The sequence below is a fragment of the Anopheles arabiensis genome, chromosome X, assembly GCF_016920715.1.
Source record: "Anopheles arabiensis isolate DONGOLA chromosome X, AaraD3, whole genome shotgun sequence".
NCBI lineage: Eukaryota > Metazoa > Arthropoda > Insecta > Diptera > Culicidae > Anopheles > Anopheles arabiensis.
In genome coordinates, this window is record NC_053519.1 from 14,592,956 (window position 1) to 14,616,362 (window position 23,407).

The window sequence follows — 23,407 nt, forward strand, 5'->3', positions numbered from 1 at the left end:
TCGTTACTCGTGTTTTATTTTTTGTTATTGTTGCCCTGCTGCCGCCATTGCTTTGCTAATGTCTTGCTACTTGTTTTCTCAAAATCAAGACCCCATTAGTCAATCTAGTTTGATGGGTGGCCATTTTACACGGCAAGGCGCTAACGGCAAGGAACGAATCGTAAATGATCGTCGCCGGTGTAACCCCATTATTGTTCTCCTTGTCTGTGGTTGGCACGCCGTCGTTTTCTCCGAACAGAAAAGGCATGGAATTAAGTGAATGGGTGAAATTTAACAAGACAATTTCGGGTTCGAAACGAGCTGGGCTGATTAATTGTTAGCACTGTCGGCGAATCCAAATGGGGGAGAGTGAGTGGGATGTCTTTCTTTAGAGTTTGTAGGGGTCTTTTTTTTGGTTGCATCTCTATCGCCGAACGATTTGTTACACAGTGACTAATTCAGTAGCTCTGGTAATCTTAGCTGAAACCGATTTGTTCCTAAGTGTAGAGTTAGCTTAAGAGATACAGCTTAGCCGTCATAATGAGAAATTTAAACATATTTCATGATAGTGTACGAATGATGGTCTCATACATCTTCTCGAGAGCAGCACCAGTAGCAACAAAAAAAGGAACCAATCAGTTTGGTAACGCATTCAAGCACACGGAAAACAGCGGCAAAAAAGGGAACCAGAAACACGTGACCATGTGGTGCGAATTACCGTTCGATGGCGCAAACGGTTTAAAAAAAATGCTAACGGGAAACACCAATTGCTTTGCTCTTGCTTTGTAGCTTAACAGGCCTATTTTTTCGTTGTTGTAAGCGATGAATTGTAGCTTCTTTGGCTTTTTACGTATTTTTTTTATCACGCGTTCTTCGCTTCGGCGTGCGAGGTTCGTTTTGAAGAAGAAAATTGAAGGAAAAATAAGAGAACAAAGAGGAGCAATAGATGCTTTGCCTAGTGTTGGGCTAGTGTAGTAGAAGGCAAAGTGCAATAAATTAAGTAATGTGCGTCCCATTGTGCGTCGTTAAAAAATCATCAACCTCACCAGCGTCCTAGACGATCACACCTTTAAAGCGTGTTTAGCTTTCCATTTCGCTCAATTTCCCATTGCACGTGTGTTGCGTCCCGGGGTAGCAGCGCCAATAACTAACCAACCGGTGGAGCCGAGCACACAACACGCGAAAACCATTTCCATTAATTGTTGATCATAATTTCGCGTATCAAACTAAATGTTCGAGATGCAATAATCGGTACATTAGCTAATAGAAACCCGCTACCCAACCCAACTGGGATGACTAGTAGTGACTAAGATACTTTGCGGCGTCCAGTGGGATTTAACATTTGAAGTCATACTTCAACCCCATCGGGGACTGGTCAGTGTCCCGTTGAGGGAATTTCTCCCCGAACTGTCATCTAGTCTAAGTGGCGCGACATCAAAGGCGATGCATCGGCGCGCGTAGGTGGTGGTGGATTCATTTTAATGGAATCACTTTCGCTCTAAAGTGTCCCAACTAGGAAGGTGGCAATGGAGAAACTTTGCCGGAGAGATGACAGTAAAGGCTGCCAATGAAATCGAAATGGCGCCGGTCCGCAATCGGGGAGCATAAGCTAGACAGGGCGAAGGAGTAGATAAGCTTAGAGATAATGGTTTGAAAATGTATCTAATTGATAGAGTTGATCGTAGCTCCATTTCCGTCTAGAGGTCCCAAAGGAAGTCACAGCTGCCTTCAATGTGTTCCCATCAATCGCTTTTTCTGTTAGATGCACAGTGAAGTTTCCTAAAGGGGCAACTGCTACAGTTTACAAAGACTATCATCTTTGGGACACTAAATCAGCGTGTTGTTATGGAGTATCCAATACACCAGACGTTGAAATAAGATCTTCTTTGATTGTTGATTAAAATATGTCTGTGAACTTTTTTTGATTCTTTAAGTCATTTTAGGGAGTCTAGGCGCCTAATAATCTAGACTCTAGATCATCTTTGGGAAACTAAATCAGCGTGTAATTATGGAGTATCGAAGACACCAGACGTTGAAATAAGTTCTTCTTTCAAGACTAGGAGACTAGGGGATTAGGGAGACTGGGCGCCTAATGATCTAGACAGTATCCAAGACACCAGACGTTGAAATAATATCTTCTTTGATTGCTGATTAAAATATGTTTTGTGTTTCGGACTGGTGCACCACCACAGACCCAACAACTCAAACAGATCCGCACCGAATAGCATAAGATCATGTTTTGCCACTCTTATGGTTACTTCAGCCGTAACATTGCCTAGTGTGGCCTCACATAGAAATTCACCCTCGAGCATAAGACCAGCTCCTGAAGCAGTTCTCGCTGCGACGGAAAGGGGTTTGAGCCGGGGGCTCCCTATTTGTTTCCATGTACGCATGCCTATTATAGAAATATCCGACCCTGAGTTGAGTTGCAGGTGAACTGGCTTGTTGTTGCGACTAACCTCCACGTATTTTCTCCTAGATGCTACGCTCTGCACACTCACAGTTACCACTTGTGCAACATTCCCTTCCTGTTCCTCATATCCGAGGCCATACTCAGGATGCCTAAATTTCCTTCGATTTTTGTTGCAATGACTAGCTTTGTGGCCCATCCGCCTACACTTAAAACATTCTTTTGTACGATATGGGCAATCACGTTGCCAGTGGATATCCCCACATGCCCAGCAGGGCTTACTCTGCGTCGTACGCTGATCTAGCTGCGATCTTTTGACTTGTAAGTGTCTTTCCGACTGTACAGCCAACACATTCTCATGTGCTGGGGACTCGATCATGACACTATCCTTCTTTAAGTTAACTATCCTGCCGCACTCCGCCGACAACTGCTGCAGCGTAATATCTCCTTTATCTTCTATTCGCGCAAGCAGCCTCGTACGGAAGTCAACATCGTGCTCTGACTTCAACCCGCACACAAACAATAAACACTTAAATTGTTCCTCTGTAGGCTTTCCAAGCTCAAATCCGACGCACGCCTTGTTCAACCTACACGCATATGACATATGGTCTTCATTCTTATTTTTCACTATTTGCAAGCACTTGAACCTTTTGCTAAGCAACGATTCTCGCGTGTCAAACAACTCGGTCAACCTCTGGACCGTTTCCGCAAATGAAAAATCTCCCGCTTTCCGGGGCAATATAAACGACGTGTACCTGTCGTGCTCGACCGGACCTAACTTCCTCATCAACAGCCTGACTTTCGCGGCTTCATCTATACGCTCCGCATCCTTCCTAAACAGCTCCTCATATCTCGCAAACTACCCACCGAACGTTACACCTCCTTCCTCATCATAACGAAATTCTGTTATATTTCTCGCTAGCGTGTCAATGATCTGCTCGGGGTGTACCGCGGCCGTAGACGCACCTAAGTTATTTAATCGCTGGCATAATAATTCACTTATAAGCTGCTGCTGCTGTGCCATCTGCTTTTGTAGCTGCTGTAGCGTTTGCATCATCGTATTATCACTTCCACTCAAATACGGACCTGTACTTTGGTGCTGCTGTGCGGGAGCCGACTGCGATGGCGCCGTTGGAGCTGACAGCAATAGCGCCTGACCACCGTGGAACAGTGGCAATGACCCGGATTGCGATGGCGGTTGCGCACGTATCTGCAACGGCGCGGCATCTTCACTTCGCTGCATACCACCGAGAATGCGCTGGTCGCCCAAAAGATGCACGTTGGGTTGCAGCATCGCACCGTTCTGCGGAATTAGCCCTCCGCTCGCGCTAGCTAGCCCTAGCGATGAGCGACGCATCTCCTCGTCCATGGCACCAGTCTCCTCAGAGGACATCCTTCGCCGCTTGGGTCGCGGAATTTTCACTCGGATAAATAAACGAAACAACAAACAATTAGAAACTCGTCGCCACTTTTGTGTTTCAGACTGGTGCACAATTGAGGATATTAAGGACACACGCGGCTCTTCTGTATCAACCACTTATATTCTAATATAAATAACATATATGCTACAAGACTGTTGTGTGTGTCGGGTCGCGGCCTATGATCGAGTGCCGACCCTCGGTAGCCCGATCGCTCCCGAAGTCCTTAACGGCCATTCGGACGTCGGATGCTATCAGTTGCACGACAGCATCGAATCGCGGTTACACTGCACCGTTTCTGTACACAACAATATGTCTGTGAACTTTGATTCTTGAAGTCATCTTAGGGAGTCTAGGCGCCTAATAATCTAGACTATCATCTTTGGAAAACTAAATCAGCGTGTTGTTATGGAGTTTCCAAGGCACCAGACGTTGAAATAAGTTTTTCTTTGATTGTTGATTTGAATATGTCTGTAAACTTTGATTTTTGAAGTCATCTTAGGGAGTCTAGGCGCCTAATACTCTAGACAGACATGCAGACCTATACATATTTTTGAGGTTTGAACCCTACGGCACGGCTCCAATTATCCATGCATTATTACTGCATCTTAAACTTTGAGAAATTAGTGGACTTCGCGAGCTTTTGAAGATATTCTTAAAGAAACTTGACTGTTTTCATGGCAAGAAGCTGCCCTTGTTCTACTTTTTTCAAAAACCATACAGAAGAGATTATATGTGGAGCATCTTCCAGTTAACAAGTCACTGCAGGCAAAGCTGTTTGTGCAAAGCTCTCTGTTCTTGTTGTTGTTAGTTTAGTCAACCTGCTAGGATCGCTGAGTAACGTTTGATAACCTTCTTTCTTCTTCTCACAGATATTACAGCAACGGTTGGATCAGGCGACCCGGTCGCGCCTTGCCCTAAAGGAGCGGCTCGAAAAATCGAAGGAAGATGTAGACGATCTACGGTTTCAGGTAAGATAAACAAGAGGTGGCCCAAGAACGCAATTTTACAATTTCCTTGTTTTTTTCAATGCCTTTTAGCTGAAGGAGAAATCGATCGAACTCGAAGGTACCAAGGCGCAGCTGCGTGTGATCGAGTCGAAGTCGACGAGCAAATCGGTGCCGTCGTCGACCGTCGGCAGCCCGGAGCGGACCGCCGCCTCCGTGTCGTCGTCCTCGCCGCCGCCGCCCACCTCGCCGATGCTGTCCGCGTCGCACCCGCACCCGCAGCTTCATCATCACCACCCGCACCACCACCATCACCATCATCCCCACATGCTGGTGGGGCTGCGGGGCGAGAGCGGGCCGCGCCTGCTGCAATCGTCCTCCCAGGTGTCGACGCCCTCCATGAAGGCGATGACGCCGGTCGCGATGGATGACATCGTTGGGCAGCAGCAGCAGCACAACAGCAACACCGAGTCGACCCAGGATCAGCCCGACCGGGACGGCAGCATAGGGGCGGCTGGTGGTCGCCTCTTGCTACACCAAACTCCTACCCAGCAGCAGCAGCAGCAACTGCAGCAACCACCGGAGACGCCCCGTCGCCGACCGTCAAAGATACCGCTGCCCGGGACGAAGGGTTCGGCCGCACCGAAACCCCCGACCGGGCGCAACTTTTCCGCCACACCTACCCCGACCACGCCGACCGCACCGGTCCAGCGTCCGCTCGGCGGTGGCTCGTCCGGACCGCCGTCGAACCGTAGCCTCACCAAGAGCACCGGCAGCCTGTACGTGAAGTCAACCGACACGGCCAGTTCGTTCGGCCAGCAGCAGCAGCAGCAGCATCAGCATCACCACCATCAGCAGCAACCGCCGCAACCGATGGCCCGGACGCGCGACACGACCAGCACGAGCAGCGGCAGCCTGTACCGGGCCGACTCGGCGCTCAGCTGGCGCACCAGCAAGGACACGCCGTCGCTGGAGAAGTCGCGCTCCTCCTCGATACCGGTGTCGGCCGCTGGCAGCAAGGGCTGCAGCAGCAGCAGCGGCTCAGCGCCACCGTCCTCGCCCGCCGCTAGCACGCGTACGTCGATGGGGATGCCGCCGCCGCCGGTCCCGCCGTACGGGATCGTGTGCTCCTCGCCGCAGCCACGCGCCAAGCGCGACAATCTCACCAGCAAGGTGAAGAACTGTGATTCGCTGTCCCGGCTGCAGTCGGCCCAGGTGTCCACGTACGGGGTGCTCGCGACCGGCAGCAGCAGCACCGGCGGGCAGCAGCTGAGCAAGTCCGGCTCCCGCAAGGAGCTTAGTGCCGCCAGCCCGGGCAGCGGGCCCCCCGAGCGCAAGGGAAGCACGGCGGGCGGCGGTGTCGGCGGCACAGTCCTGCGCCACGCCTCGACCGCCTCGATCGGGTCGACCGGCCAGTCGGACGATTCGGCCTCGGTAACGGCGTCCACCAGCACCACCACTACCACCACCACCAGCAGCAGCAACGTGAAGGTACGCAACCGTAGCTGGCTGAATTGGCTGAAGATGTAAACGCCACCCTGCCCCGACCACCCTCGCTGAATGCATGACAGTGGGGGATGGAGACGAGGGAACGGGCGGGGTGTGTGTATGTGTGCGCGTGTGTGTGTGTGTGGATACGGAGGTGACAGAACGGGACGGTCGTCACCACACACCTCCTTGCATCACCATTCCAAAACAACACTCAGCAAAACACCATCTTCACCATCCACCAAACCACCGCCACACAACCGACACCACCATCATCTCAACCGCGCGAGTGTCCGGCAGGAGTTTTCCCGTTGTAGTGCAGAGGACATCAGACCGAGAGAGAGAGAGAGAGAGATAGAGAGCCAGAGATAGAGCGAAAGAGGGAGCAAAAAAGAGTTTGATTTGAGGAGGGAAACCCCCAGGAGAAAAGAAACAAGCACGCGTGCGACACTGTGTGTTTGTGTGTATGTGTGTGTGTGTGTTTGCTCTCCCGTTTTTGTTTAGTTTATGTTAATAAGTTTTCTGCCTCTTCTTCTTATTCTTCTTCGTCTCCCTACGATCTACTGCTTCCTGCGGCACGTCTCGCGGCCCTTTGGGTCGCCGCTGTGCTTGTGCTCGCTTTCGGCAGCTACGTAGCGACAGGGTTTAGGACAACTTAGCACAGAGGGGGGAAACCAATTTTACCCCCGCTTTACCCTCTCTTATTGTCTCGCTTTAGCGCCCTCGAACGTACAGATCACACATTTCCAGTGCAGGGTTGCGTAAAAAAACATAGGATGGGCAGAGGGCGACAATGGAGGGCCAAAAGATTTTAGCGTATTGATTATTTACATTCCAGCGGAAGTGCTGTGCCCTTCCCCCAGAAAATGATGGGAGCGATCTAGGGAGCCAACTCTCTGTTGCGTTTGTTTCGGTTTGACACTCTTTTTTTCTCGTCCTTTTTCTCTCTTCCTATTTTGCACGTTTCACCCAGTGTTCTTTGCAGCCCCATCAACACTCCCTCCCCTCCTTTTAGTTTGACTATAGTAAGTTTGTATTCGTCGCTGTTTGTTTGTGTCGCAGCTACAGCTCCAATTAAAACATTTCAAACAGATTTGCGTCTACTATCTCCGTTGCGAATGTGCACGTGTGTGTGTATTGAATGTTTGAGATTGGTGACTGTGTGTGTGTGTGTGTGTGTGTGCGTATCTGAGCTGAGTTTTTGAAGAGTTGTGGGCCGGCAGGGATGGGGGGAAAAACAGTGGGATTTCATTTTTGTGTACTTGTAACGGCAACCGGGAAGGGCGGTTTTGTGTACGTCATTAAGCGCATGCATGATGTGTGTTTTTGTTGTATTTTACTCTACCGAGCCAGCCACATGTGTGTGTGTGTCTGAACCTTCTAATTCTCTAAAAAAACAAAACAAAATGCGTGACCCCGAGTGTCCAATGCTGCCCCCCGTGAGTCAGCAACGAGATATCACCCCATACCCCAGAAAGCAATGCGCAATGCCTTAAAGATAATGTGTCGAGCGGCAAAAGTTGCGGACCAGAACACCTCAGAAAGAGAGATACAGTGAGAGCGACACACAGAGAGAGAAACAGTGATGCGATCCATTGCAAGATACACAATGCCCAGCGTCTTTCGGCTGTTTGGCTGGGCAAGCAAAACGCCGTCCATGCTAAAGCCGACCAAGTGAGGAAATGTTACACACCTGCTGATCGGCAATGTGGCTGGAGCAGGACGACCAAGGCAAGGGCAACAGCGATGCTGAAAACACGGACGTGCGCCAAAGGTTCCCGCTGCGCCACACCGTTCGCAAACCGACCAACAGCGAGGCCAACTGCGCCCAACTACTACTACTAGCATTTTCTACTACCCACTACTACTACTACTACCACTACTACCCACTACTACTACTAGTGCTACTACCACCGCCACCACCACCACCAAGAACAGCAACAACCACCAACCACTACTACTACTGCCATTCCTCTAGCGCGTGTGTGGTAGCTTACCTGTTTCTTCTTGTTTCGTAAGTCCTCTTATTTTGTTTCATTTTTGTATTTTGTTTTTTCGATTTTTGTTTTTTTTTTATTTCGTTACTCATTTTGTTGTTGTGTTTTCTGTTCCACATCCCTCTCACCCCAACCCTCTAAACCCGATCTCCGATCGCAATTGGGCAAACATTACCACGTTTGTTCTCTGTTTTGGTTTTTTTGCCTTTCAAAATATTTCATTCTATTCCATCCATTACCCTACCACCCCTTTTCCTCACCACCCATACCACTTCGTTTCTGCTCCCTCTCTTTCTCCCTAAACTGGACCGAATTTACAGTTTGGTGTGTAGTGTGTGTGTGTACAGTACTCTCGACGGCTTTTCACCCCTCTCCATCTTGCATTCTTGGTTTCCGTAGCGCTTTTTTTCTAATTGTTCACTACTATAAGTCTCATCGTCTGTCGCTCTGTTTAATATTGCTGTTTGTACACAATTTTCAACTTTCTTTTATTCACCTTCACTTTACAATCTTCTATTTCTCACCACTTCTCTCTTTGCTGCAATCGTTTTTTTTCGCCATTTTCTCTCCCAGTGCGTCCCAATTCTTTGTATACATTTTTTTCTGCGCCTTTTTGCATCATCCACTTTACATCTTCTACATCTTTTTACACTTCTATTCTTCCGCACTCATTGCTCTATCTGTTTCCATTCGTCCATTCCCTTTCCCTCACCGTCCCATACTTTTTCACCCTTTCATGCGTTTTGGATATACGCTTGGTAAAGCATTTTGTGGCTGGCTTTTAGTTTGTTGTTGTATTTTTTTTTTTTTGGTAATAGTGTTGTCATGTAGTAGTAGCATCCCTTCATTTGTTTTTAGTTTTATGCATTTATCTTCATTCCAGCTTGTGTACCGGTGGGGTCCTTACGGTTTTAGTAGTCACCACCACCATCACGTGTTGTCTTATATGTGTGTGTGTGTGCTGCATTGTTTTTAGTTTCATTCATGCCTCATTCATCATCACCTCACCTTATTACTTGGTAGCTAGATCTAGAAGCAATATTGTAATCCCACCAGCAAACGGCAAAATAGTTGCTGCAGTATAGACAACTGTTTAAGAGAGACCTTTTCACTGATGAAGATATTTTCATGAGCTCAATTTGCAAAGAGACTTGTCGTATGATATGAAAACATAAGTGAATGCTCCAGCTGCTTCCTTCAACTCAGCGAGAGCACATGACTCGAGAAGGTTACAGTTTAGTACATTCATTGCCAAACAAGACTAGCTGACATTACTGCATCCTTCCGAATGACCACTTTCAAAGGTTTGCGCATTGTACGTACGGATAAGTAGTGTTCTAGTGTTTAGTTATCTCGAACCTACCGCAGTAGAACAAAAGTTTTCCTTTTCCCTATACCATCCCAACGCCCCTCACTAATACCAAATCAGGCTCACTTACTCATCCCTTTCTCCCATCATCATATTCGGATCATTATTTCCTTTCGTTGAATCCCACCGTACTGGCGGAGAACGTGTTATCTTATCTGTTCCAATTGGTACGATCACTATGAATGTTTCGTATGTATGTATGTGTGTGTGATTGAGAGTGTTTGTGTGTTGAGTGTATACAATTCATACAATTCATTGCTTTTATTCTTACTTATCAGTTCCATGATTTGTTTGTATTTCTGTTTAAAGAATAGCACAACAAAATTACAAAATTCATAATGTTATGTCTCCAACCTATACCATAGCGTGTTTTCGAGTTTACTTGTTGTGTTTATAGTTTTGTTTTTACTTAATTTCTGTTATTGGTTGTGTTATCTACCTTGACCTTCTTGACGTATGTTTGCTAAACAAAAGTGTATATAATGTTTTCAGAACATTTTTTTTTTACGAAATGACGTGGGTTTTTTCCATTTTTGTTTTTGGCCCGAACTCGGGATTCTACAAAATTGAAAACTGTTCCATCGTGGTATCCAAGTATGTTGGATACCTCCACTATAAAGTTAATAACATCCATGGTGGTCGCAAGTGTTTTGGAAGAAGTTGGATGATATTCCATGGAGATCCCAAGTATCTTGGATACCTCCACTATGAAAATATAAGATGATCCAAGGTGGATCTAAGAATGTTGGAAGATGTTGGTGACATCTTCTGCAATTCGCAGCTCTATGCAAAACATAAAGTGGTCTAACTAATCGGCTCTACCTTGTTGAAGTAAAAGAGAGTGCAAAACAAGTCGCAACCCCAGTTCATTGCAAGCACTTCCAGATGTGTTACAGACTGGGCGGAACCGCTGGTTCCTCTCGTTGCTCGCTGACTCAACTATTGAACCCGGTCTCATTAAACCGGAGACCTGAACAGTGCTGGACAATCGGGAGTCATCGTACTAAGCCTCTTCGACGTGTGGTGATTGTCATTGTAATATGTGTGTTTGTATTTGTGCATGCATGCATGTTTTTTGTTAATCTTTTCAAACACGAAACAAGAGCTGACTGCTGCAACCAGAATAGTAAATGAAGCGTTGTATCGTCATCATCATCATCTCCACACCAGGAGAAAGCACTATAAACCCACCAACTGCAGTAACTGAATTACTGTACTACCTTCCCCTCCGAGCTCGGTTTTTGGTAGCATATTATTGTTGGGTGGATACTCTGGTAGATCTTAACATCCGGTAGTTGGCTAATGGGTAGTTTTAATACCACACCAAAAACTCACATAAACACCCAAACACTCACCCACCCCATTTTATCATCTTCATGGCAATTGGAAAACATCCTCTTTTCATCATCGACACGCTTAACTCCCCCTCCCGCTTGCACTTAGTTATGCTCTCATCGCGCGCACCAAGAGTTTAAGTGTATTGTTAGCTTCTTGTTTTTTTTTATATTGGTATCTGTTTTTAGTTTCATTTTGGGAGCTTTTTCTGCACCACTTTGCAAGTAGCAGCTACGAAGCTAGTGTTCCGGAAGAACAAGCAAAGAGAGAGAGAGAGAGAGAGAGAGAGAGAGGAGAGAGGGAGACAGAGAGCATAACCCTACATCCTTTCCACAACTGTAATGAAATCCTGTTGTAGTGCAGTACCAAAAAAAATATATTACACCCCTCCCCCCTTCACCACCCTTCAAGAACCACCCCATACCTCACCCCTTCTCTCCCCTGTGGCTATAGCCAATCTCGACCGGCTAGTTTGTTTGTAACTGGTAATTCATTCTATCTCTTTTCGCTCTTCCATTTTTTTCTTGTTCTTCTTTTTCTTTTTCTCTCCAATTCTCACACACCCCCACACACACACAACCTCGAAAAAAAAAACAGGCGCGAAGAAACAACACATTCCGTTTGGCGAAACCAACACTAACGCCGCTAGCAGTACCGGATCACACAACCCCCGCCATTATCACCACCACCTCTACCACCACCACCAGCAGCAGCGGCAGCAGCAGTGTGGGTATCCGCTCGCCTCCACCGCCCCTGCCGGGGATTGCCCGCTCGCCGGACATGTACGCCTCCTCGCTGCGGGCCATCGGGCGGGTACGATCACGCACGGCCACCGGCAGCGCGACCGCACCGAAGATCTCGACCACGCCCACCGCCAGCACTCCCGCCACCACGGTACGGGCCGCCTGCTCCACCTCGGCCCTGTCGGAGCCGCGCCGGGACCTGATCGGCGAGTACCTGGCGGCCAAGAACCGCCAGTCGGCCATACCGCCGCCCATCTTTCACGTCCGCCCGCTCGCGCTGCAGGGCGAGCAGCGGCCGCAGCAGCAGCAGCAGCAGCAGCGCCAGATCGACGAGCTGGCGTACAAGCATCCCCTCCTGCTGATGGACACCTCGGACGAGGAGGACGAGCAGGAACAGAATGCGGGCCAGGAGTCGCTGATAGTGCCAAGCCCGAAGCTGGTCGCGTTTCAGTCGCCCGGCAGGCAGGGCGAGACGGGGCCAGACGGTTGCCGGCTGGTGGGCAAGGTGAACCCGAACATACTGAAAACCTGGGAGCAGCTGGTGGCGGGCGGCATCGGTAGCAGTGCGGCCTGTGCGCACCAGCAGCAGCGCGAGGAAGCGTCACCACGGTACCCACCCGCCCCACAGTACACCGGCGGCGGTGAGGAGTGTCTTGTGCTCAGTAGCGGCGGCTCGGACGAGGCGCCCAGCGAGCCGGACGAACGCCAGAGCTGCCTGCTGTACTGTCCCCAGCGGCCACCCCACGGCGAGGAGGAGCTGGTCGAGTTTAAGGTGAACCGGTTGCGGCACGCCAGCCAGGGTGATGGGCCGGACGGTCACCGCGGCGAGGGAGCGCCGCTGTCCGTGACGACCACCGCGACGACCGCCCGCAACTCGTCCGACGGTGGGGTCGACTTCTACGACAGCATCGACGCGGTCAGCACGTGCGTCCGGCCGGGCACGACCACCGCCCCGCGGGACGAACCGACGGTCGGCAGCGACGAGGAGGAGGAGGCGACCGATGCGGGCGAAGCGCTCGCCGAGCTAACCTCACTGGACCGCAAGCGGCTGCTCTGGTCGATCGCGATCGAGTAGAAAGGGTGCGGTTGGCGGAGCTTTCGGCGTCGCTCTCAAGTGTAAATCGCGTTGTAAATCAGTATTGTATCTCTCTGTCTCTCTCTTTCTCTCTCTCTGTTGTCGCTCGAGTTGCGTAGAGAGCCTACAAGCACACAAACACATGATTTCCTATGCTCTAGATTCCTATGTGGAGGGGTTGGCGTGTGTGCAGTGTGTGTTCCTAGTGGTTCCTGGGCTTTCGTGCTGCTTTGCGCACGATCTAGTCAGCGCTGACTCGCTACAATTGTATACACACACGCGCGTAAAAACAAACGCACTTACACCTTCACCGCGGTGTGTACACCGTGTGACACTTCAAACGGAGAGCAGACGACGAACCCTTCAACGGGTGGCAGCAAAAACAAAACGACGCCTCGCCTACCGACAGACAATCATAAATACATTCCACCAGGAACCAGGAGGTCGGGGGCGGCGGGTGTGTTGGAACCAAAAATGATTCTCCACGCCGATGGTAAAATGGCACTTTTCCGTCGGACACTTTTGCTGTGTTGATCGTTGAATAATTCAGAAATGCACGTGTGGTTTGCACTCGTTGGGTAAAGTAGCTTCTAATTTCGATTTAAAAAAAAGCTAGCAAAAACACACACACACACACACACATGGTTGTCCTCCCAGAATATGATGGCGGTTTTTAATACGCCTTCGATGACGTCACATTCCAAGGGACGCAAAGCTCGGCTCACTTCACCTCACAATATGTGCATCAGGGTTCGGTATTGTTTTTTGTTTGCTGTCCTGAAAAAATGAAGACAATATACACACCTGTAGGGGGGAACACACACACACACATACACACATACAGGAGAAAGGAAAATAGGCATAAAAACCACACGCCAGGGTTATGATATTAAAATCGGTAGGACCTATCCTACCGGCAATCTAACGGGTAGAGCGGATAGAGATAAAAAAAGAAAAAAGAGAGATTGAGAGAGAGAGAGAGAAAGAGAGAGAGAGAGAAGAAAAAAGAGCAGAAAATAGTAAGAAAAACGGAAGAAATTGGAAACCAATGGGAAATGAAGTATTAATGCTTAGGAGATATTTTCGTTCCGCTTGCACACTAGAGCATCTGTTTGTTTTATGCGTCATTTTTGTTTTGTTATGTTTTTTTATGCCTTTTTTTCTTCTTTCTCTTTTATTTTTCCTCCTTATTTTGCATATTATAGTTCTTCTTCTTTTTACATTTGCTTCTGGTTTGCTTGATGTGTATGTTTCCCTTCACCCCCCCCATCCACTCACTCACTTTATTTTCCATCCTTTTTACATCCTTCCAACCAAAAACACAGCGCTCTTTTGGCTGCTATTACTTTCGCTCCACAAACCGGAGCGGACAGGTAAAGCGTGGGCGAGCACCGCCATTCGCATACGCAAATCACTACCACGCCGGGTGGCATCAGCTAGCCGAGCAAGAGCGAGTGTCGAATGACGAGGGGAAGCAGAAGGGGTGGTGCGGGAGGTGCTGGCCGAGTTTAAAACAATTATACAAAGAAAAAGCAATGCAAAACTCCCCGCAAAAAAGCGAAAAATCTCTAGCGAGTTTGCTTTCGAGAAGAAAAAGCAAAAAAAATGAATACACACACATACACGTTAAACAAAATATCAAAATAATAGGGAATATAATGGGTGTAAGTGAAAACATGTGAAATGAATTCAGAAAAAAACTAGAAAAGTAAAGTAAGCAAATGAAGTCGAGAAAGATGAAAAAAAAACCCGAAAGAAAGAAAGAAAAGGGGGAAAAAAACGCACGTGATATAGAAAGCAAAAATCGGTTACGAACGCAGGCGGGTGAACTAAAAACGCGGTATGATTGAAAGGATTACTTTTATACACTCACACACACAAACACACATACACACACACATACAAGTGGTTTCCATGATGTAAATAGATTTACCGCAAAAACAAAAACAAAAACAGCAACGCCCTAACCTCTCTTCCTTAGCGGGCAAACGGGGTGCCGGAAAACGGGTGGGGAAAACAAAATGGCGGTGAATGTGTAACTAAACTATAGCAATCCCACAATATCCGTGATGCGCGATTTCGTCCGAACTCAAACGGAAATGATTGAACACTATACATAAACATATACATAAAGATAGGCAAGCTCCTGGGAGTGTGCGTGTGCGTTAGGTGGAAGAAGTCATGTTAAGCGGCTGCGCAGGCGGGCGTAGTTCAAGTTTGTTTTGTTTTTTTTTTTTAATATTAGTAGAACATCATCAACAACAGCAACAAAAACTCATTAGCAGAGAACGAGTCACACGAAGACATTATTTAACCAAGAAACTAAGGGGGTCGAAGGGTGTGTAAATGCTGCAAGCACCGCGTGGTTAGCAGGCGAACGAAATTGTTGCAAAAAGAAAGCGGGACAACTGAAATTGAGGCTTGAGAGCGAGGGGAGAGCGAAAAGCAGGGAGTAACTTGTAGTGCAACTACCCTTACTACCTACTACCTACTACTACTACTACACGTAATACACTACCAACCCTACTACTATCTACTACCGCGCTCCCACGCTCGTCCTTCCCCCCTCTTTCCCGGGTACCCCTCGGAAGCGACTCTCTATAGATGGGAATATTGCACGGCGTGCGAGAACGTTGAGCAGAAGTAAAGCATGAAAATAAGAAACTTTGAAGAAGGAGAGAAAGAGAGAGAGAGATGAAAGAGGGGTGTGGAAATAATAGGAAAGCGAATTGATGATTAGTAACCATGATTATTACGGATTACGATTATTATTACTACTAGTGAAACAACAACAAAAACACAGACACACACCCATACATGGAAACACTCTGCTATAGCGATTATTATTATTATAATTATTATTATCATGACTATCCGTGTGTGAGGAGCGTTCGCCCGTCAATGCGGGTGGGCGGGTGGTGGGGAGGCAAAGCTCTCCTGTCATCATTATTATCAGTATATGATAGTGGTGATCAATGATGATGACGATGATGCTGGTTATTATTATTATATTATAATTATTACAAACCACAACTACTTGCAACACACACAGCGCTGCACGGGAGGAGGCGAGGCGCAGTGTGTAATAATTTCAGCTACTGCAGAGAGAGTGAGTGTGTGTGTGTGCATGGAGGAAGGGAGTAGGAAACAAATGCTAGTGGAAAGATAATGAGGGGGAATTGGGTTTTTTTTTTTGGGGGGGGAAGGGAGGGAAGGAGAATCGAAGGGAAGCACGGAAGCACACAACATACCTCATTCAAGGCGAGCAACCCAACACAGCCCCACAGCGGACGCGATGCGCGAGGGGAGAAAAGGCGCGAACCAGCTGGTGGGGCTACCGGCACGGGCGAGAAGCAAGAGAAGAAGGAGGTGTGCTGCTGCCGCCGCCGGGTCCATGTTGAGAGATAAATCTAGTTATATATTTGAAAATTTCAAATTACAGTTGTGTATTTCAAAGAATAAAAAAGCGACGAACCCGCATTCAAATGGGCGAATGAAAAGAATCGAAATAAAAAGATTTAAAAAAAATATATCAAACACATCTGCGTTTCTTATTTTGCGATTGTTGTTTTTTTTTGTTGTTCAATTCACTTATTTATTTCAGCAATTTTAGGGTCTGATATTCTTGTTAGATTATTAGAATTTAATATCCTGGTTTTGAAGCTCATGCGTAGTCAAATGGAAGTCAAATGATTCGAAACTTGAATTGAACTAGAATTGTTGTATGAGGCTAAAGCTCTCCTATACTCATTTTGCAGAAATGTAGGTGTCTATGAGTTCTGGCTGGTGCGTAAATGGGGATATTTTTTAGTAATGCAGGCGCCGCGTCAATCTCTGGTTTCAACAGCTTGGCTACAAACAGACTCTGTGCAACTTTTCGGCGATGTTCTAGAGATTGCAGCCCACGCAACAAACTAGTGATGAGAAAAATGAAGTTTTCTGGATTCGATTCCGCGTAATAGGTCCGGAATCAGTTTTCGTAATCGATTCCGGAATCGGCTCTAGAACTGGAATTGACTCCGGAATTGGTTCCGGAATTGGTTCCAGAATTGATTCCAGAATCGGATGCGACTGCGGATTCGGAATCCGCTCTTGGAATTGACTTCGGAATCGGAATCCGTTCCCGGAATGGGCTTCGGAATCGGCATCGGTTCCGGTATCAAAATCGGCTCTCGAATTGGAATTGGCTCCTAACTTAGAATCGGCTTCCAAACGGAGTCAGTTTCGGCATCGCCATAAAATAGGCGTTAGGGTCCAATCACACTACGTATTGAAACCCGCAAAGAATCAAAATTAACAACTAAACGATCCATTCTCATGGAGAATCTCGGACCGATTTCACTTTTAAAACTTCTTTTTTTCAATTTACGAACTAATTCACATTCCGGAGCTAATTCTAACTCTGGAGTCAATTATGATACCGTTATCAGGGCAAATTGCGATTCCCAGGTCAATTCCGATTCCGGAGCCCATCCTGATAACGCAAACGATTGCAGAGCTGACTCGGGAATCGGCTCTGGAATCAACTCCGAAATCGACTCCGGAGTCAACTCAGGAATCGTCTCCGGAGTCGACTCCGGAATCGGCTCCGGAATCGACTCCGGAATTGGAATCGATTCTAGCATCGGAATCGGCTCCGGAATTCATTCCGAACACGGAACCGGAATCGGGTAGGTCCGATTCCGAGTCAGGCATGTTAAAATTTGCTCTCCAAAGGAGGCAACGATCCGCAACTCTAGTAAATCTACGTTGCACAGATTCAATTTTTGCACAGAGTCCTATTGTTCAAGGACACCACACTACACAGCTGCACTCAAGGATGTATCGGACTAGACAATTATACAATGACTTTAAACCCAGAGGATCTCTAAATTCAGCAGATTGTCGGATAACAAAACCTAACATTTTGTTTGCTTTGTCAATAATGTTCTCAATTTGTGCCCTGAAGGCAAGTTTTTCGTCCAGTTCAACGCCCAGATCCCTTACCGTAGTACAACGTTGTAATTCCGTTTCATTAATGTAGTAGCTTTTGACAAATGGCCGTTTTAAGCGAAGTAAAAACACGATACAACACTAATTGGTGAAGATTTCCATATTATTGGGGACGAGGTTGCTTCCCTGTGGTACTCCACGACATCGACCTGAGCGCCTGTGTCCATAGTACGTAAGCAAAAAGAAACGAATTCAGTCAGGTTAGTTGTGACGGACCTACCAGGAAAGAATCCTTGCTGATGGTGCGCGAGCCACATCGGTGGAGCAGCAAGTTGTACACGAGCATTTCGAAGACTTTAACAGGCGCACATAGTGATGTGATTCCACGATAGCTCTCGATACAGCTTCTAGATTTGTCAGGAAAGGCTGACGTTGTAGAGTGAGAACACGCGAATAAGTGACCCGATGAGCACACAACAGCACTGCATTTCTTGAGTACCATAGCTGGAATATCTGGACCGCAGAAATATGACGGTTTTAGGCGTTATATAGCTTTTAGTACTGAAGAGTATGAAACATTGAGGTCAGAAAGAGCAGCTGACAAAGCGTTACTGAGCACGTTGACTAGAACCGCATTCACTTACCCAACATATTCGTTGTTGGTACAGGAAAATGTACGGCTTAGGAGACTGAGCAAATAATTCGCATATTTCTTGCTGGTCGGACGATTCGACACTATCGAGTGTCATTGGCAGTGGGCATGGAATTTCTTTTTAGCTCAAAGATAATACATTTGCGAAAGTTTTTCGTGCCATCATCATAACCGTTTTAACAAATTCATTTTATTTTTCAATTCCTGGCGTTACATTTTTCAACGGCATTTAACGTAAACGGTGTTTGCTTTAACCACCATGGGGACCCCACACGTCCCACGCGCTCTTGTTGCTGTTAATTTGCTGCGCTTCGTCTAGCGGATTCCCCTTCCTACCGGAAACATGATTGGGGATTGACGTTGTGGTGGGTAATTATTGTTATTGGCGCATTTCTATTCTGTTATTTTGATTTAAAAAAAAAACGAAAAGTCAAACCTAATCGCGCCTCTGATGCTGCCCCCTCTCCCGATTTCTACCCTACCCTTCTGAGCACACACGCGCAGCTCGGTGTTGCTTTTACGTGTAAAGAGAATGAAATTCAAATGCATTTAAACGAACAACGCCCTTTTGTCATTAATTTCGTTTGCAATTAATAGATTAGAATAGTTGTGGTTAATGTTTTGAAGATAAAAAAAGAAGGAATTCAATGGTGATGTCTACTTCTGTTCGGTAAAATGTGCCTGCGAGGGCTAGGGAGAAAAATGGGGCCGGCGCGCGCCAAGATTGATAAAATGTGTTGTTTTTTGTTTTGTTTTAAACTTCCCACTGACGTTTCGCACTGAGCATTTCGATCGAAAACAGGTTCATAGTTCATTTCAGAATTGACCGTACATAGAGCTGTATGATTAATGCATCATACAGCATTTACGCACTCGAGTCAACCCAAGAAATGGACAGATAAGTTACGAAAAGTCTTACCCTGTACATATTTACAAACTGTACAGTTAGCTGGGTAGTGAATTTTCCCTATCTCTTTTACCTAACAATATATAGGTACGGCTAACGAGCGTTTTCATACCAGCGCACTGACTAAGCCCTACCACACGCATTACATTACATTTACATCCATTCTACAGAGCCTGCCCGGTTCTCTGCTTTCTAGCTGTTTGTTTTACGTCTACCATATGTTTCTATTTCTTTTTTCTCTCTCTGTGTGAATGAGGTTTAAAGTTTAGGTGAGTGTGACCTCTCTCTCGCTAACTAAAACAGTTCAAATTGCAGCTGTCTTTCCGTAAGACGCTGACGCGCGAGCGAGAGAGACATTACCGATGAGGTTTGTTTTCAGTGAAATGATTTAAATAATGAGCAGAAAAGGCAAAGCTGCCCACACTCCTTTTGCCAGCCTGTTTCCCCTTCCCTGTTCGTCCGTTCCCTGGCCCGTTTCTCTTGCGCCTATACCAATGCTCACAGAGATCGAACGGCGCGCGGGCACAGGCGGGAGCGATTAATCCTGAACTGAATCCCACCCCCCGCGGTAAAGGGGTGGTTGTTGGCGTTCAACTGGCGAACTATTTCCTAACTAGTGTAATTCTCCCTGCCATCCTTGTTGTAACCTAGACGACCCGTAACTGTGATCGTCGGAGTGAAAGTGAAAGAAAGAAGAAGCACGTGTCCATCTCAGACCGGCTATTTGTCAAGCTGGATTTTCGTACCATCGGAGCTTCTTGCCAAAAAAAAAAGAGAAAAAAGGAAAGAATTAACCCGAAAAACAACAGCTTCCTATGTACATGCAAGAATGCTCCCCTCCTTCTAGAGGTGCGATAGAAAATCGAATACTACTAAATGCTACAAATCTAATAGCCTTCGCTCCTCGAACGATTACAAAGACAAAGTTTGCCACAAACTTATAAGGTAATGGAATAGGTGTGCATATCGTTGAATGTACAAGTAACTGCGACGCAGTGCACACACGCAACACGTTTAGTTGTTTGGCGGTTGATCTGGTGAGGTTGATTGTGGCGTTGCTGCTGCTGCTGCTGCTGCTGCTGCTGGTGCCGGTGCTGCCGCGTCTGCGTTGAGCTTGATGGCACTGAGCAGCAGTTGGGCGGTCGGGCGGTCGGCCGGGTTCTCGCGGGTGCACACCAGAAACACCTCCAGCAGCCGGCGATATTCCGCCCCGAGCGGAATGTCGGACGGGATCGGGGGGCGCGTGCCGAGGCTAGCGTAGTTGATGAAGTTGTCGTCCTCCAGCTCCGAGTCGATCTCCGACAGGGGCTCGTCGTCGTCCACCTCGTCGTAGCATCCGGCCTGGTCGAACAAGTCGTAGATTTCGCTATCCTCGTCGCTCAGCACCTCGCGCAGCTGGTGCCTGTCCGGGAAGGCCGGCTCGTCCTCGTCCTCGTCCGAGCTGTCCAGCACCATCACGACATCGTCGATCGGTTTCTTCGCCTTGCCGGCTGCTGCCGGCGCCGCCTCGCCCGGAACGTTCTCTCCCTCGCCGGGCGCCGTGCCCTCGGCGAAGGCGGCCACCGCGGCTTCAACCTTCGCCGCAGCAAGCGGCAGGGCCTGCTCGCCACCGGGCGCCTCCGCCTTTGCCTCGGACGAGGTTACTTCCCCCTGGACCGCTCCCGCTGCCGGCTCGATCGGTGCAGCGGTCAACGAAGGGGTGCTGGTGGCTTCCAGGTTAGGCAGCCCGTTTTTCTCCTGCTCCTTCGGTGCGTCATCCTCGTCGTTGAACAGATCGATCGTTAGCTGCTCGCTGTTGCCGGTGCCCTCCGACGCACTGCCATCCTCCGTCTTGGACCGCTTCATCCAACCTTGCGCTACTGCTCCGGCGGCTCCTCCAGCACCACCCGCGTCCAGCATGAAGTCGCTGTCGCTGAGCGACGGGAATTCGGACGCCCGCTTGCGGGCCACCACCAGCGGTACGTCCGCCTTCCGCCGCTTCTGCTGCTTGACCGGAAAGTCCTCCACCATCACGCAGTCGGTGTCGTCCTCGTCCATCGCGAACACGTCCAAGATGCGGCGGCCGGCCGGCTTGCGCATGCCGAGCACCTCGTTCGGCTCGGCCAGCGCCTTGTCCATCACGCCCGGGAAGGTGTGGGGCGGATAGCCGGTCAGCAGCTCGAACACGAGCAGCCCGAACGACCAGATGTCCGCCTTGGTCGTGCCGGGTCGGTTCTCGAACAGCTCCGGGGCGGACCAGAGGCCGAGCGCCACCGTCGACCTGACGGTTTCCGCCGACCAGCCCTCCACCGTGCCGTCCCCGTCCACCTTGTGGCTCATGCGGCCGAGCCCGCACAGCTTCACCGCCTCGAAGTCGCCCTGCACCAGCACGTTGAACGACTTCAGATCGCCGTGCAGCAGGGCGGCGACGTTGTGCAGGAAGTTCAGCGCCTCCAGCACGCTCTCGACTACCTTGGTCGCGCGCGGGACGTCCAGCGGCCGTGGGCCGTCCGCGCCATCCTCGCCGTAGCGCAGCGAAAGGATGTAGGCCAGATCGACCTTACAGTACTCCATCGCCAGCTGGCACTTGTAGTCGGCCAGCTCGCCCTGCTGCAAATTGGCACCGGCAATGAATGGGCAGCTCAGGTTTCTGAAAAAAAAAACGGCAAGCAAGCGAACGGAAAATTTATAGTGACGGGTTGAATTGAACGTCAGGAGTATCAGCGACTCTTGTCAGTGTAGTAGGCCATGTCACGAAAAAATTACGCGGAAAAACATAAAACAAAATGGATGCTCCCCTTCACCCCATTACCTGATGAGTTTCGCTTCGTCCAGCAGCAGCACCTGGTAGTAGTAGGTGAAGGTGCACTCGTGCCGGCGCGACATCAGCTTGATTGACCAGGGCGACCGGGTCGTGAATCCCGGCGAGCCGGCCGTGCGACGCGGCGGCGGGCGCTTGATGCGTATCAGCGGCAGGCCCTCGGTCGCTCCCATCGAGCCGAGGAAGGGCGACAGCAGCACGTCCACCGAGTACGGCGAGGTGCAATTGGCCGGATTGCGTACGAAGGGTGTGCCTTCGTTCGGCGCACTGTTTTCACTCTTGGCGTCGTCTACCATCTTGACCACCGAGAGGAGATGATTGATTGCGATAGATCGGATGTTTGCCTGCGGCGGAAAGGAAGGAGAAGAGAATGAAAAGGTGCGAAATCGCAAACCGAGCAACGGTTGGCTTTCCGAAATGCAACTGTACCTAACCCTAAAACGTCAAGCGCGCACACAGAACTGTCACACACGCGCACGGTAGCACAGTTGTGTCCAGCAGTACATGCGAGCTAGACAAAATATAAGAACGAACATACACACACACGCGCAAGCTACCCACAGTTTCAAGGGAAGCCACCGCGATTCCCAGAATTCGTAATAACCTCACTTACCTTCTCGGAAAGGGGATGACAGAAGCGACACAACACAACAATCACGCACAAACACACGCACACTCACGCGTACACAAAAACAATTTTGCTAATTTTGCAACACGCGCAACACAGGGGCGTGGGGTCTTGGCGCAGGCAAGACGCGATCGAAAGTTTTATTCTTAATCCCGCGTCAGCCCTTCAAAGTAACCTCACTTAGTGTTTGCCCTGCCGCCAGAATAAAAGGAAAAGTCACTGAAGGTATAGGACGCGCACACCCACAGTCACATATGCACACACTCACAAACACACACGGAACGCAACACACGACAAGCGGCACCGCCGCCGACGACAACTGGGACGGTATGACGGACGCGTGCGAAACAATTGTTACATCGAGGCAGGCGCGTTAATTCCGAGAACCGTTTCGTTGCTGGCGCTTGCCGTACCGGTGGACACCATGCCGCGCACACGTTGGACACACGCTCACTGGGCAAACACGTCGGGAAAAGTTGAACAGAAAACACTCGGCACCAAGCAGGGGCATGGGTGGGGGGACGGTGGTGCGAACTCTGGCAACTCGGACAACCTCACCGTACGAAGCCTTGGATGGAAAAGAACTGCGTTTGGCGCCGATTTTATATCAAACGCCGTAAAGGGCTCTGACAGCAGCTTAGGCGGCGCTCTGGCCGTGTTCCGAGGGAGATACGTTTTAGGCCGTGCTCTGCACAAGCGCGACGCGCCATACTCGATGAGCTCGAGC

At 48.9% G+C, this 23,407-nt stretch overlaps 2 protein-coding genes across 8 annotated transcripts in view; one reads left to right on the forward strand and one right to left on the reverse strand.

Moving 5' to 3' along the window:
• Window positions 1-16,291, forward strand: part of LOC120905441 (serine-rich adhesin for platelets) — a 97,321-nt gene extending 81,030 nt beyond the window's left edge. For all 7 annotated transcript variants that reach the window (XM_040316202.1, XM_040316205.1, XM_040316203.1 and 4 more), the window contains 3 exons: window positions 4,680-4,778; window positions 4,848-6,245; window positions 11,541-16,291. In XM_040316202.1, coding sequence (XP_040172136.1) covers window positions 4,680-4,778; window positions 4,848-6,245; window positions 11,541-12,761 — 2,718 coding nt within the window. In that variant the 3' untranslated portion in view covers window positions 12,762-16,291. The remainder of the gene's footprint in view (window positions 1-4,679; window positions 4,779-4,847; window positions 6,246-11,540) is intronic.
• Window positions 16,292-18,495: 2,204 nt separating this feature from the next.
• LOC120906163 (serine/threonine-protein kinase nak1) lies at window positions 18,496-23,282 on the reverse strand. Its single transcript, XM_040317650.1, has 3 exons — window positions 22,666-23,282; window positions 22,044-22,396; window positions 18,496-21,881 (listed from the first exon to the last, which is right to left on the reverse strand). The coding sequence occupies exons 2-3, from the start codon at window positions 22,346-22,348 to the stop codon at window positions 20,267-20,269; spliced, it is 1,920 nt and encodes a 639-aa protein (XP_040173584.1). The 5' UTR covers window positions 22,349-22,396; window positions 22,666-23,282; the 3' UTR covers window positions 18,496-20,266.
• Between the last annotated feature and the right edge of the window lie 125 nt (window positions 23,283-23,407).

Bases quoted from the DNA above. Each gene is read 5' to 3' on its own strand.
- LOC120906163 (XM_040317650.1), bottom strand. From the start codon at position 22,348: ATGGTAGACGACGCCAAGAGTGAAAACAGTGCGCCGAACGAAGGCACA. The intron at 21,882-22,043 runs GTAATGGGGTGA...TTTTTTTTTCAG, and splicing joins GACGAAGCGAAACTCATCAG to AAACCTGAGCTGCCCATTCA.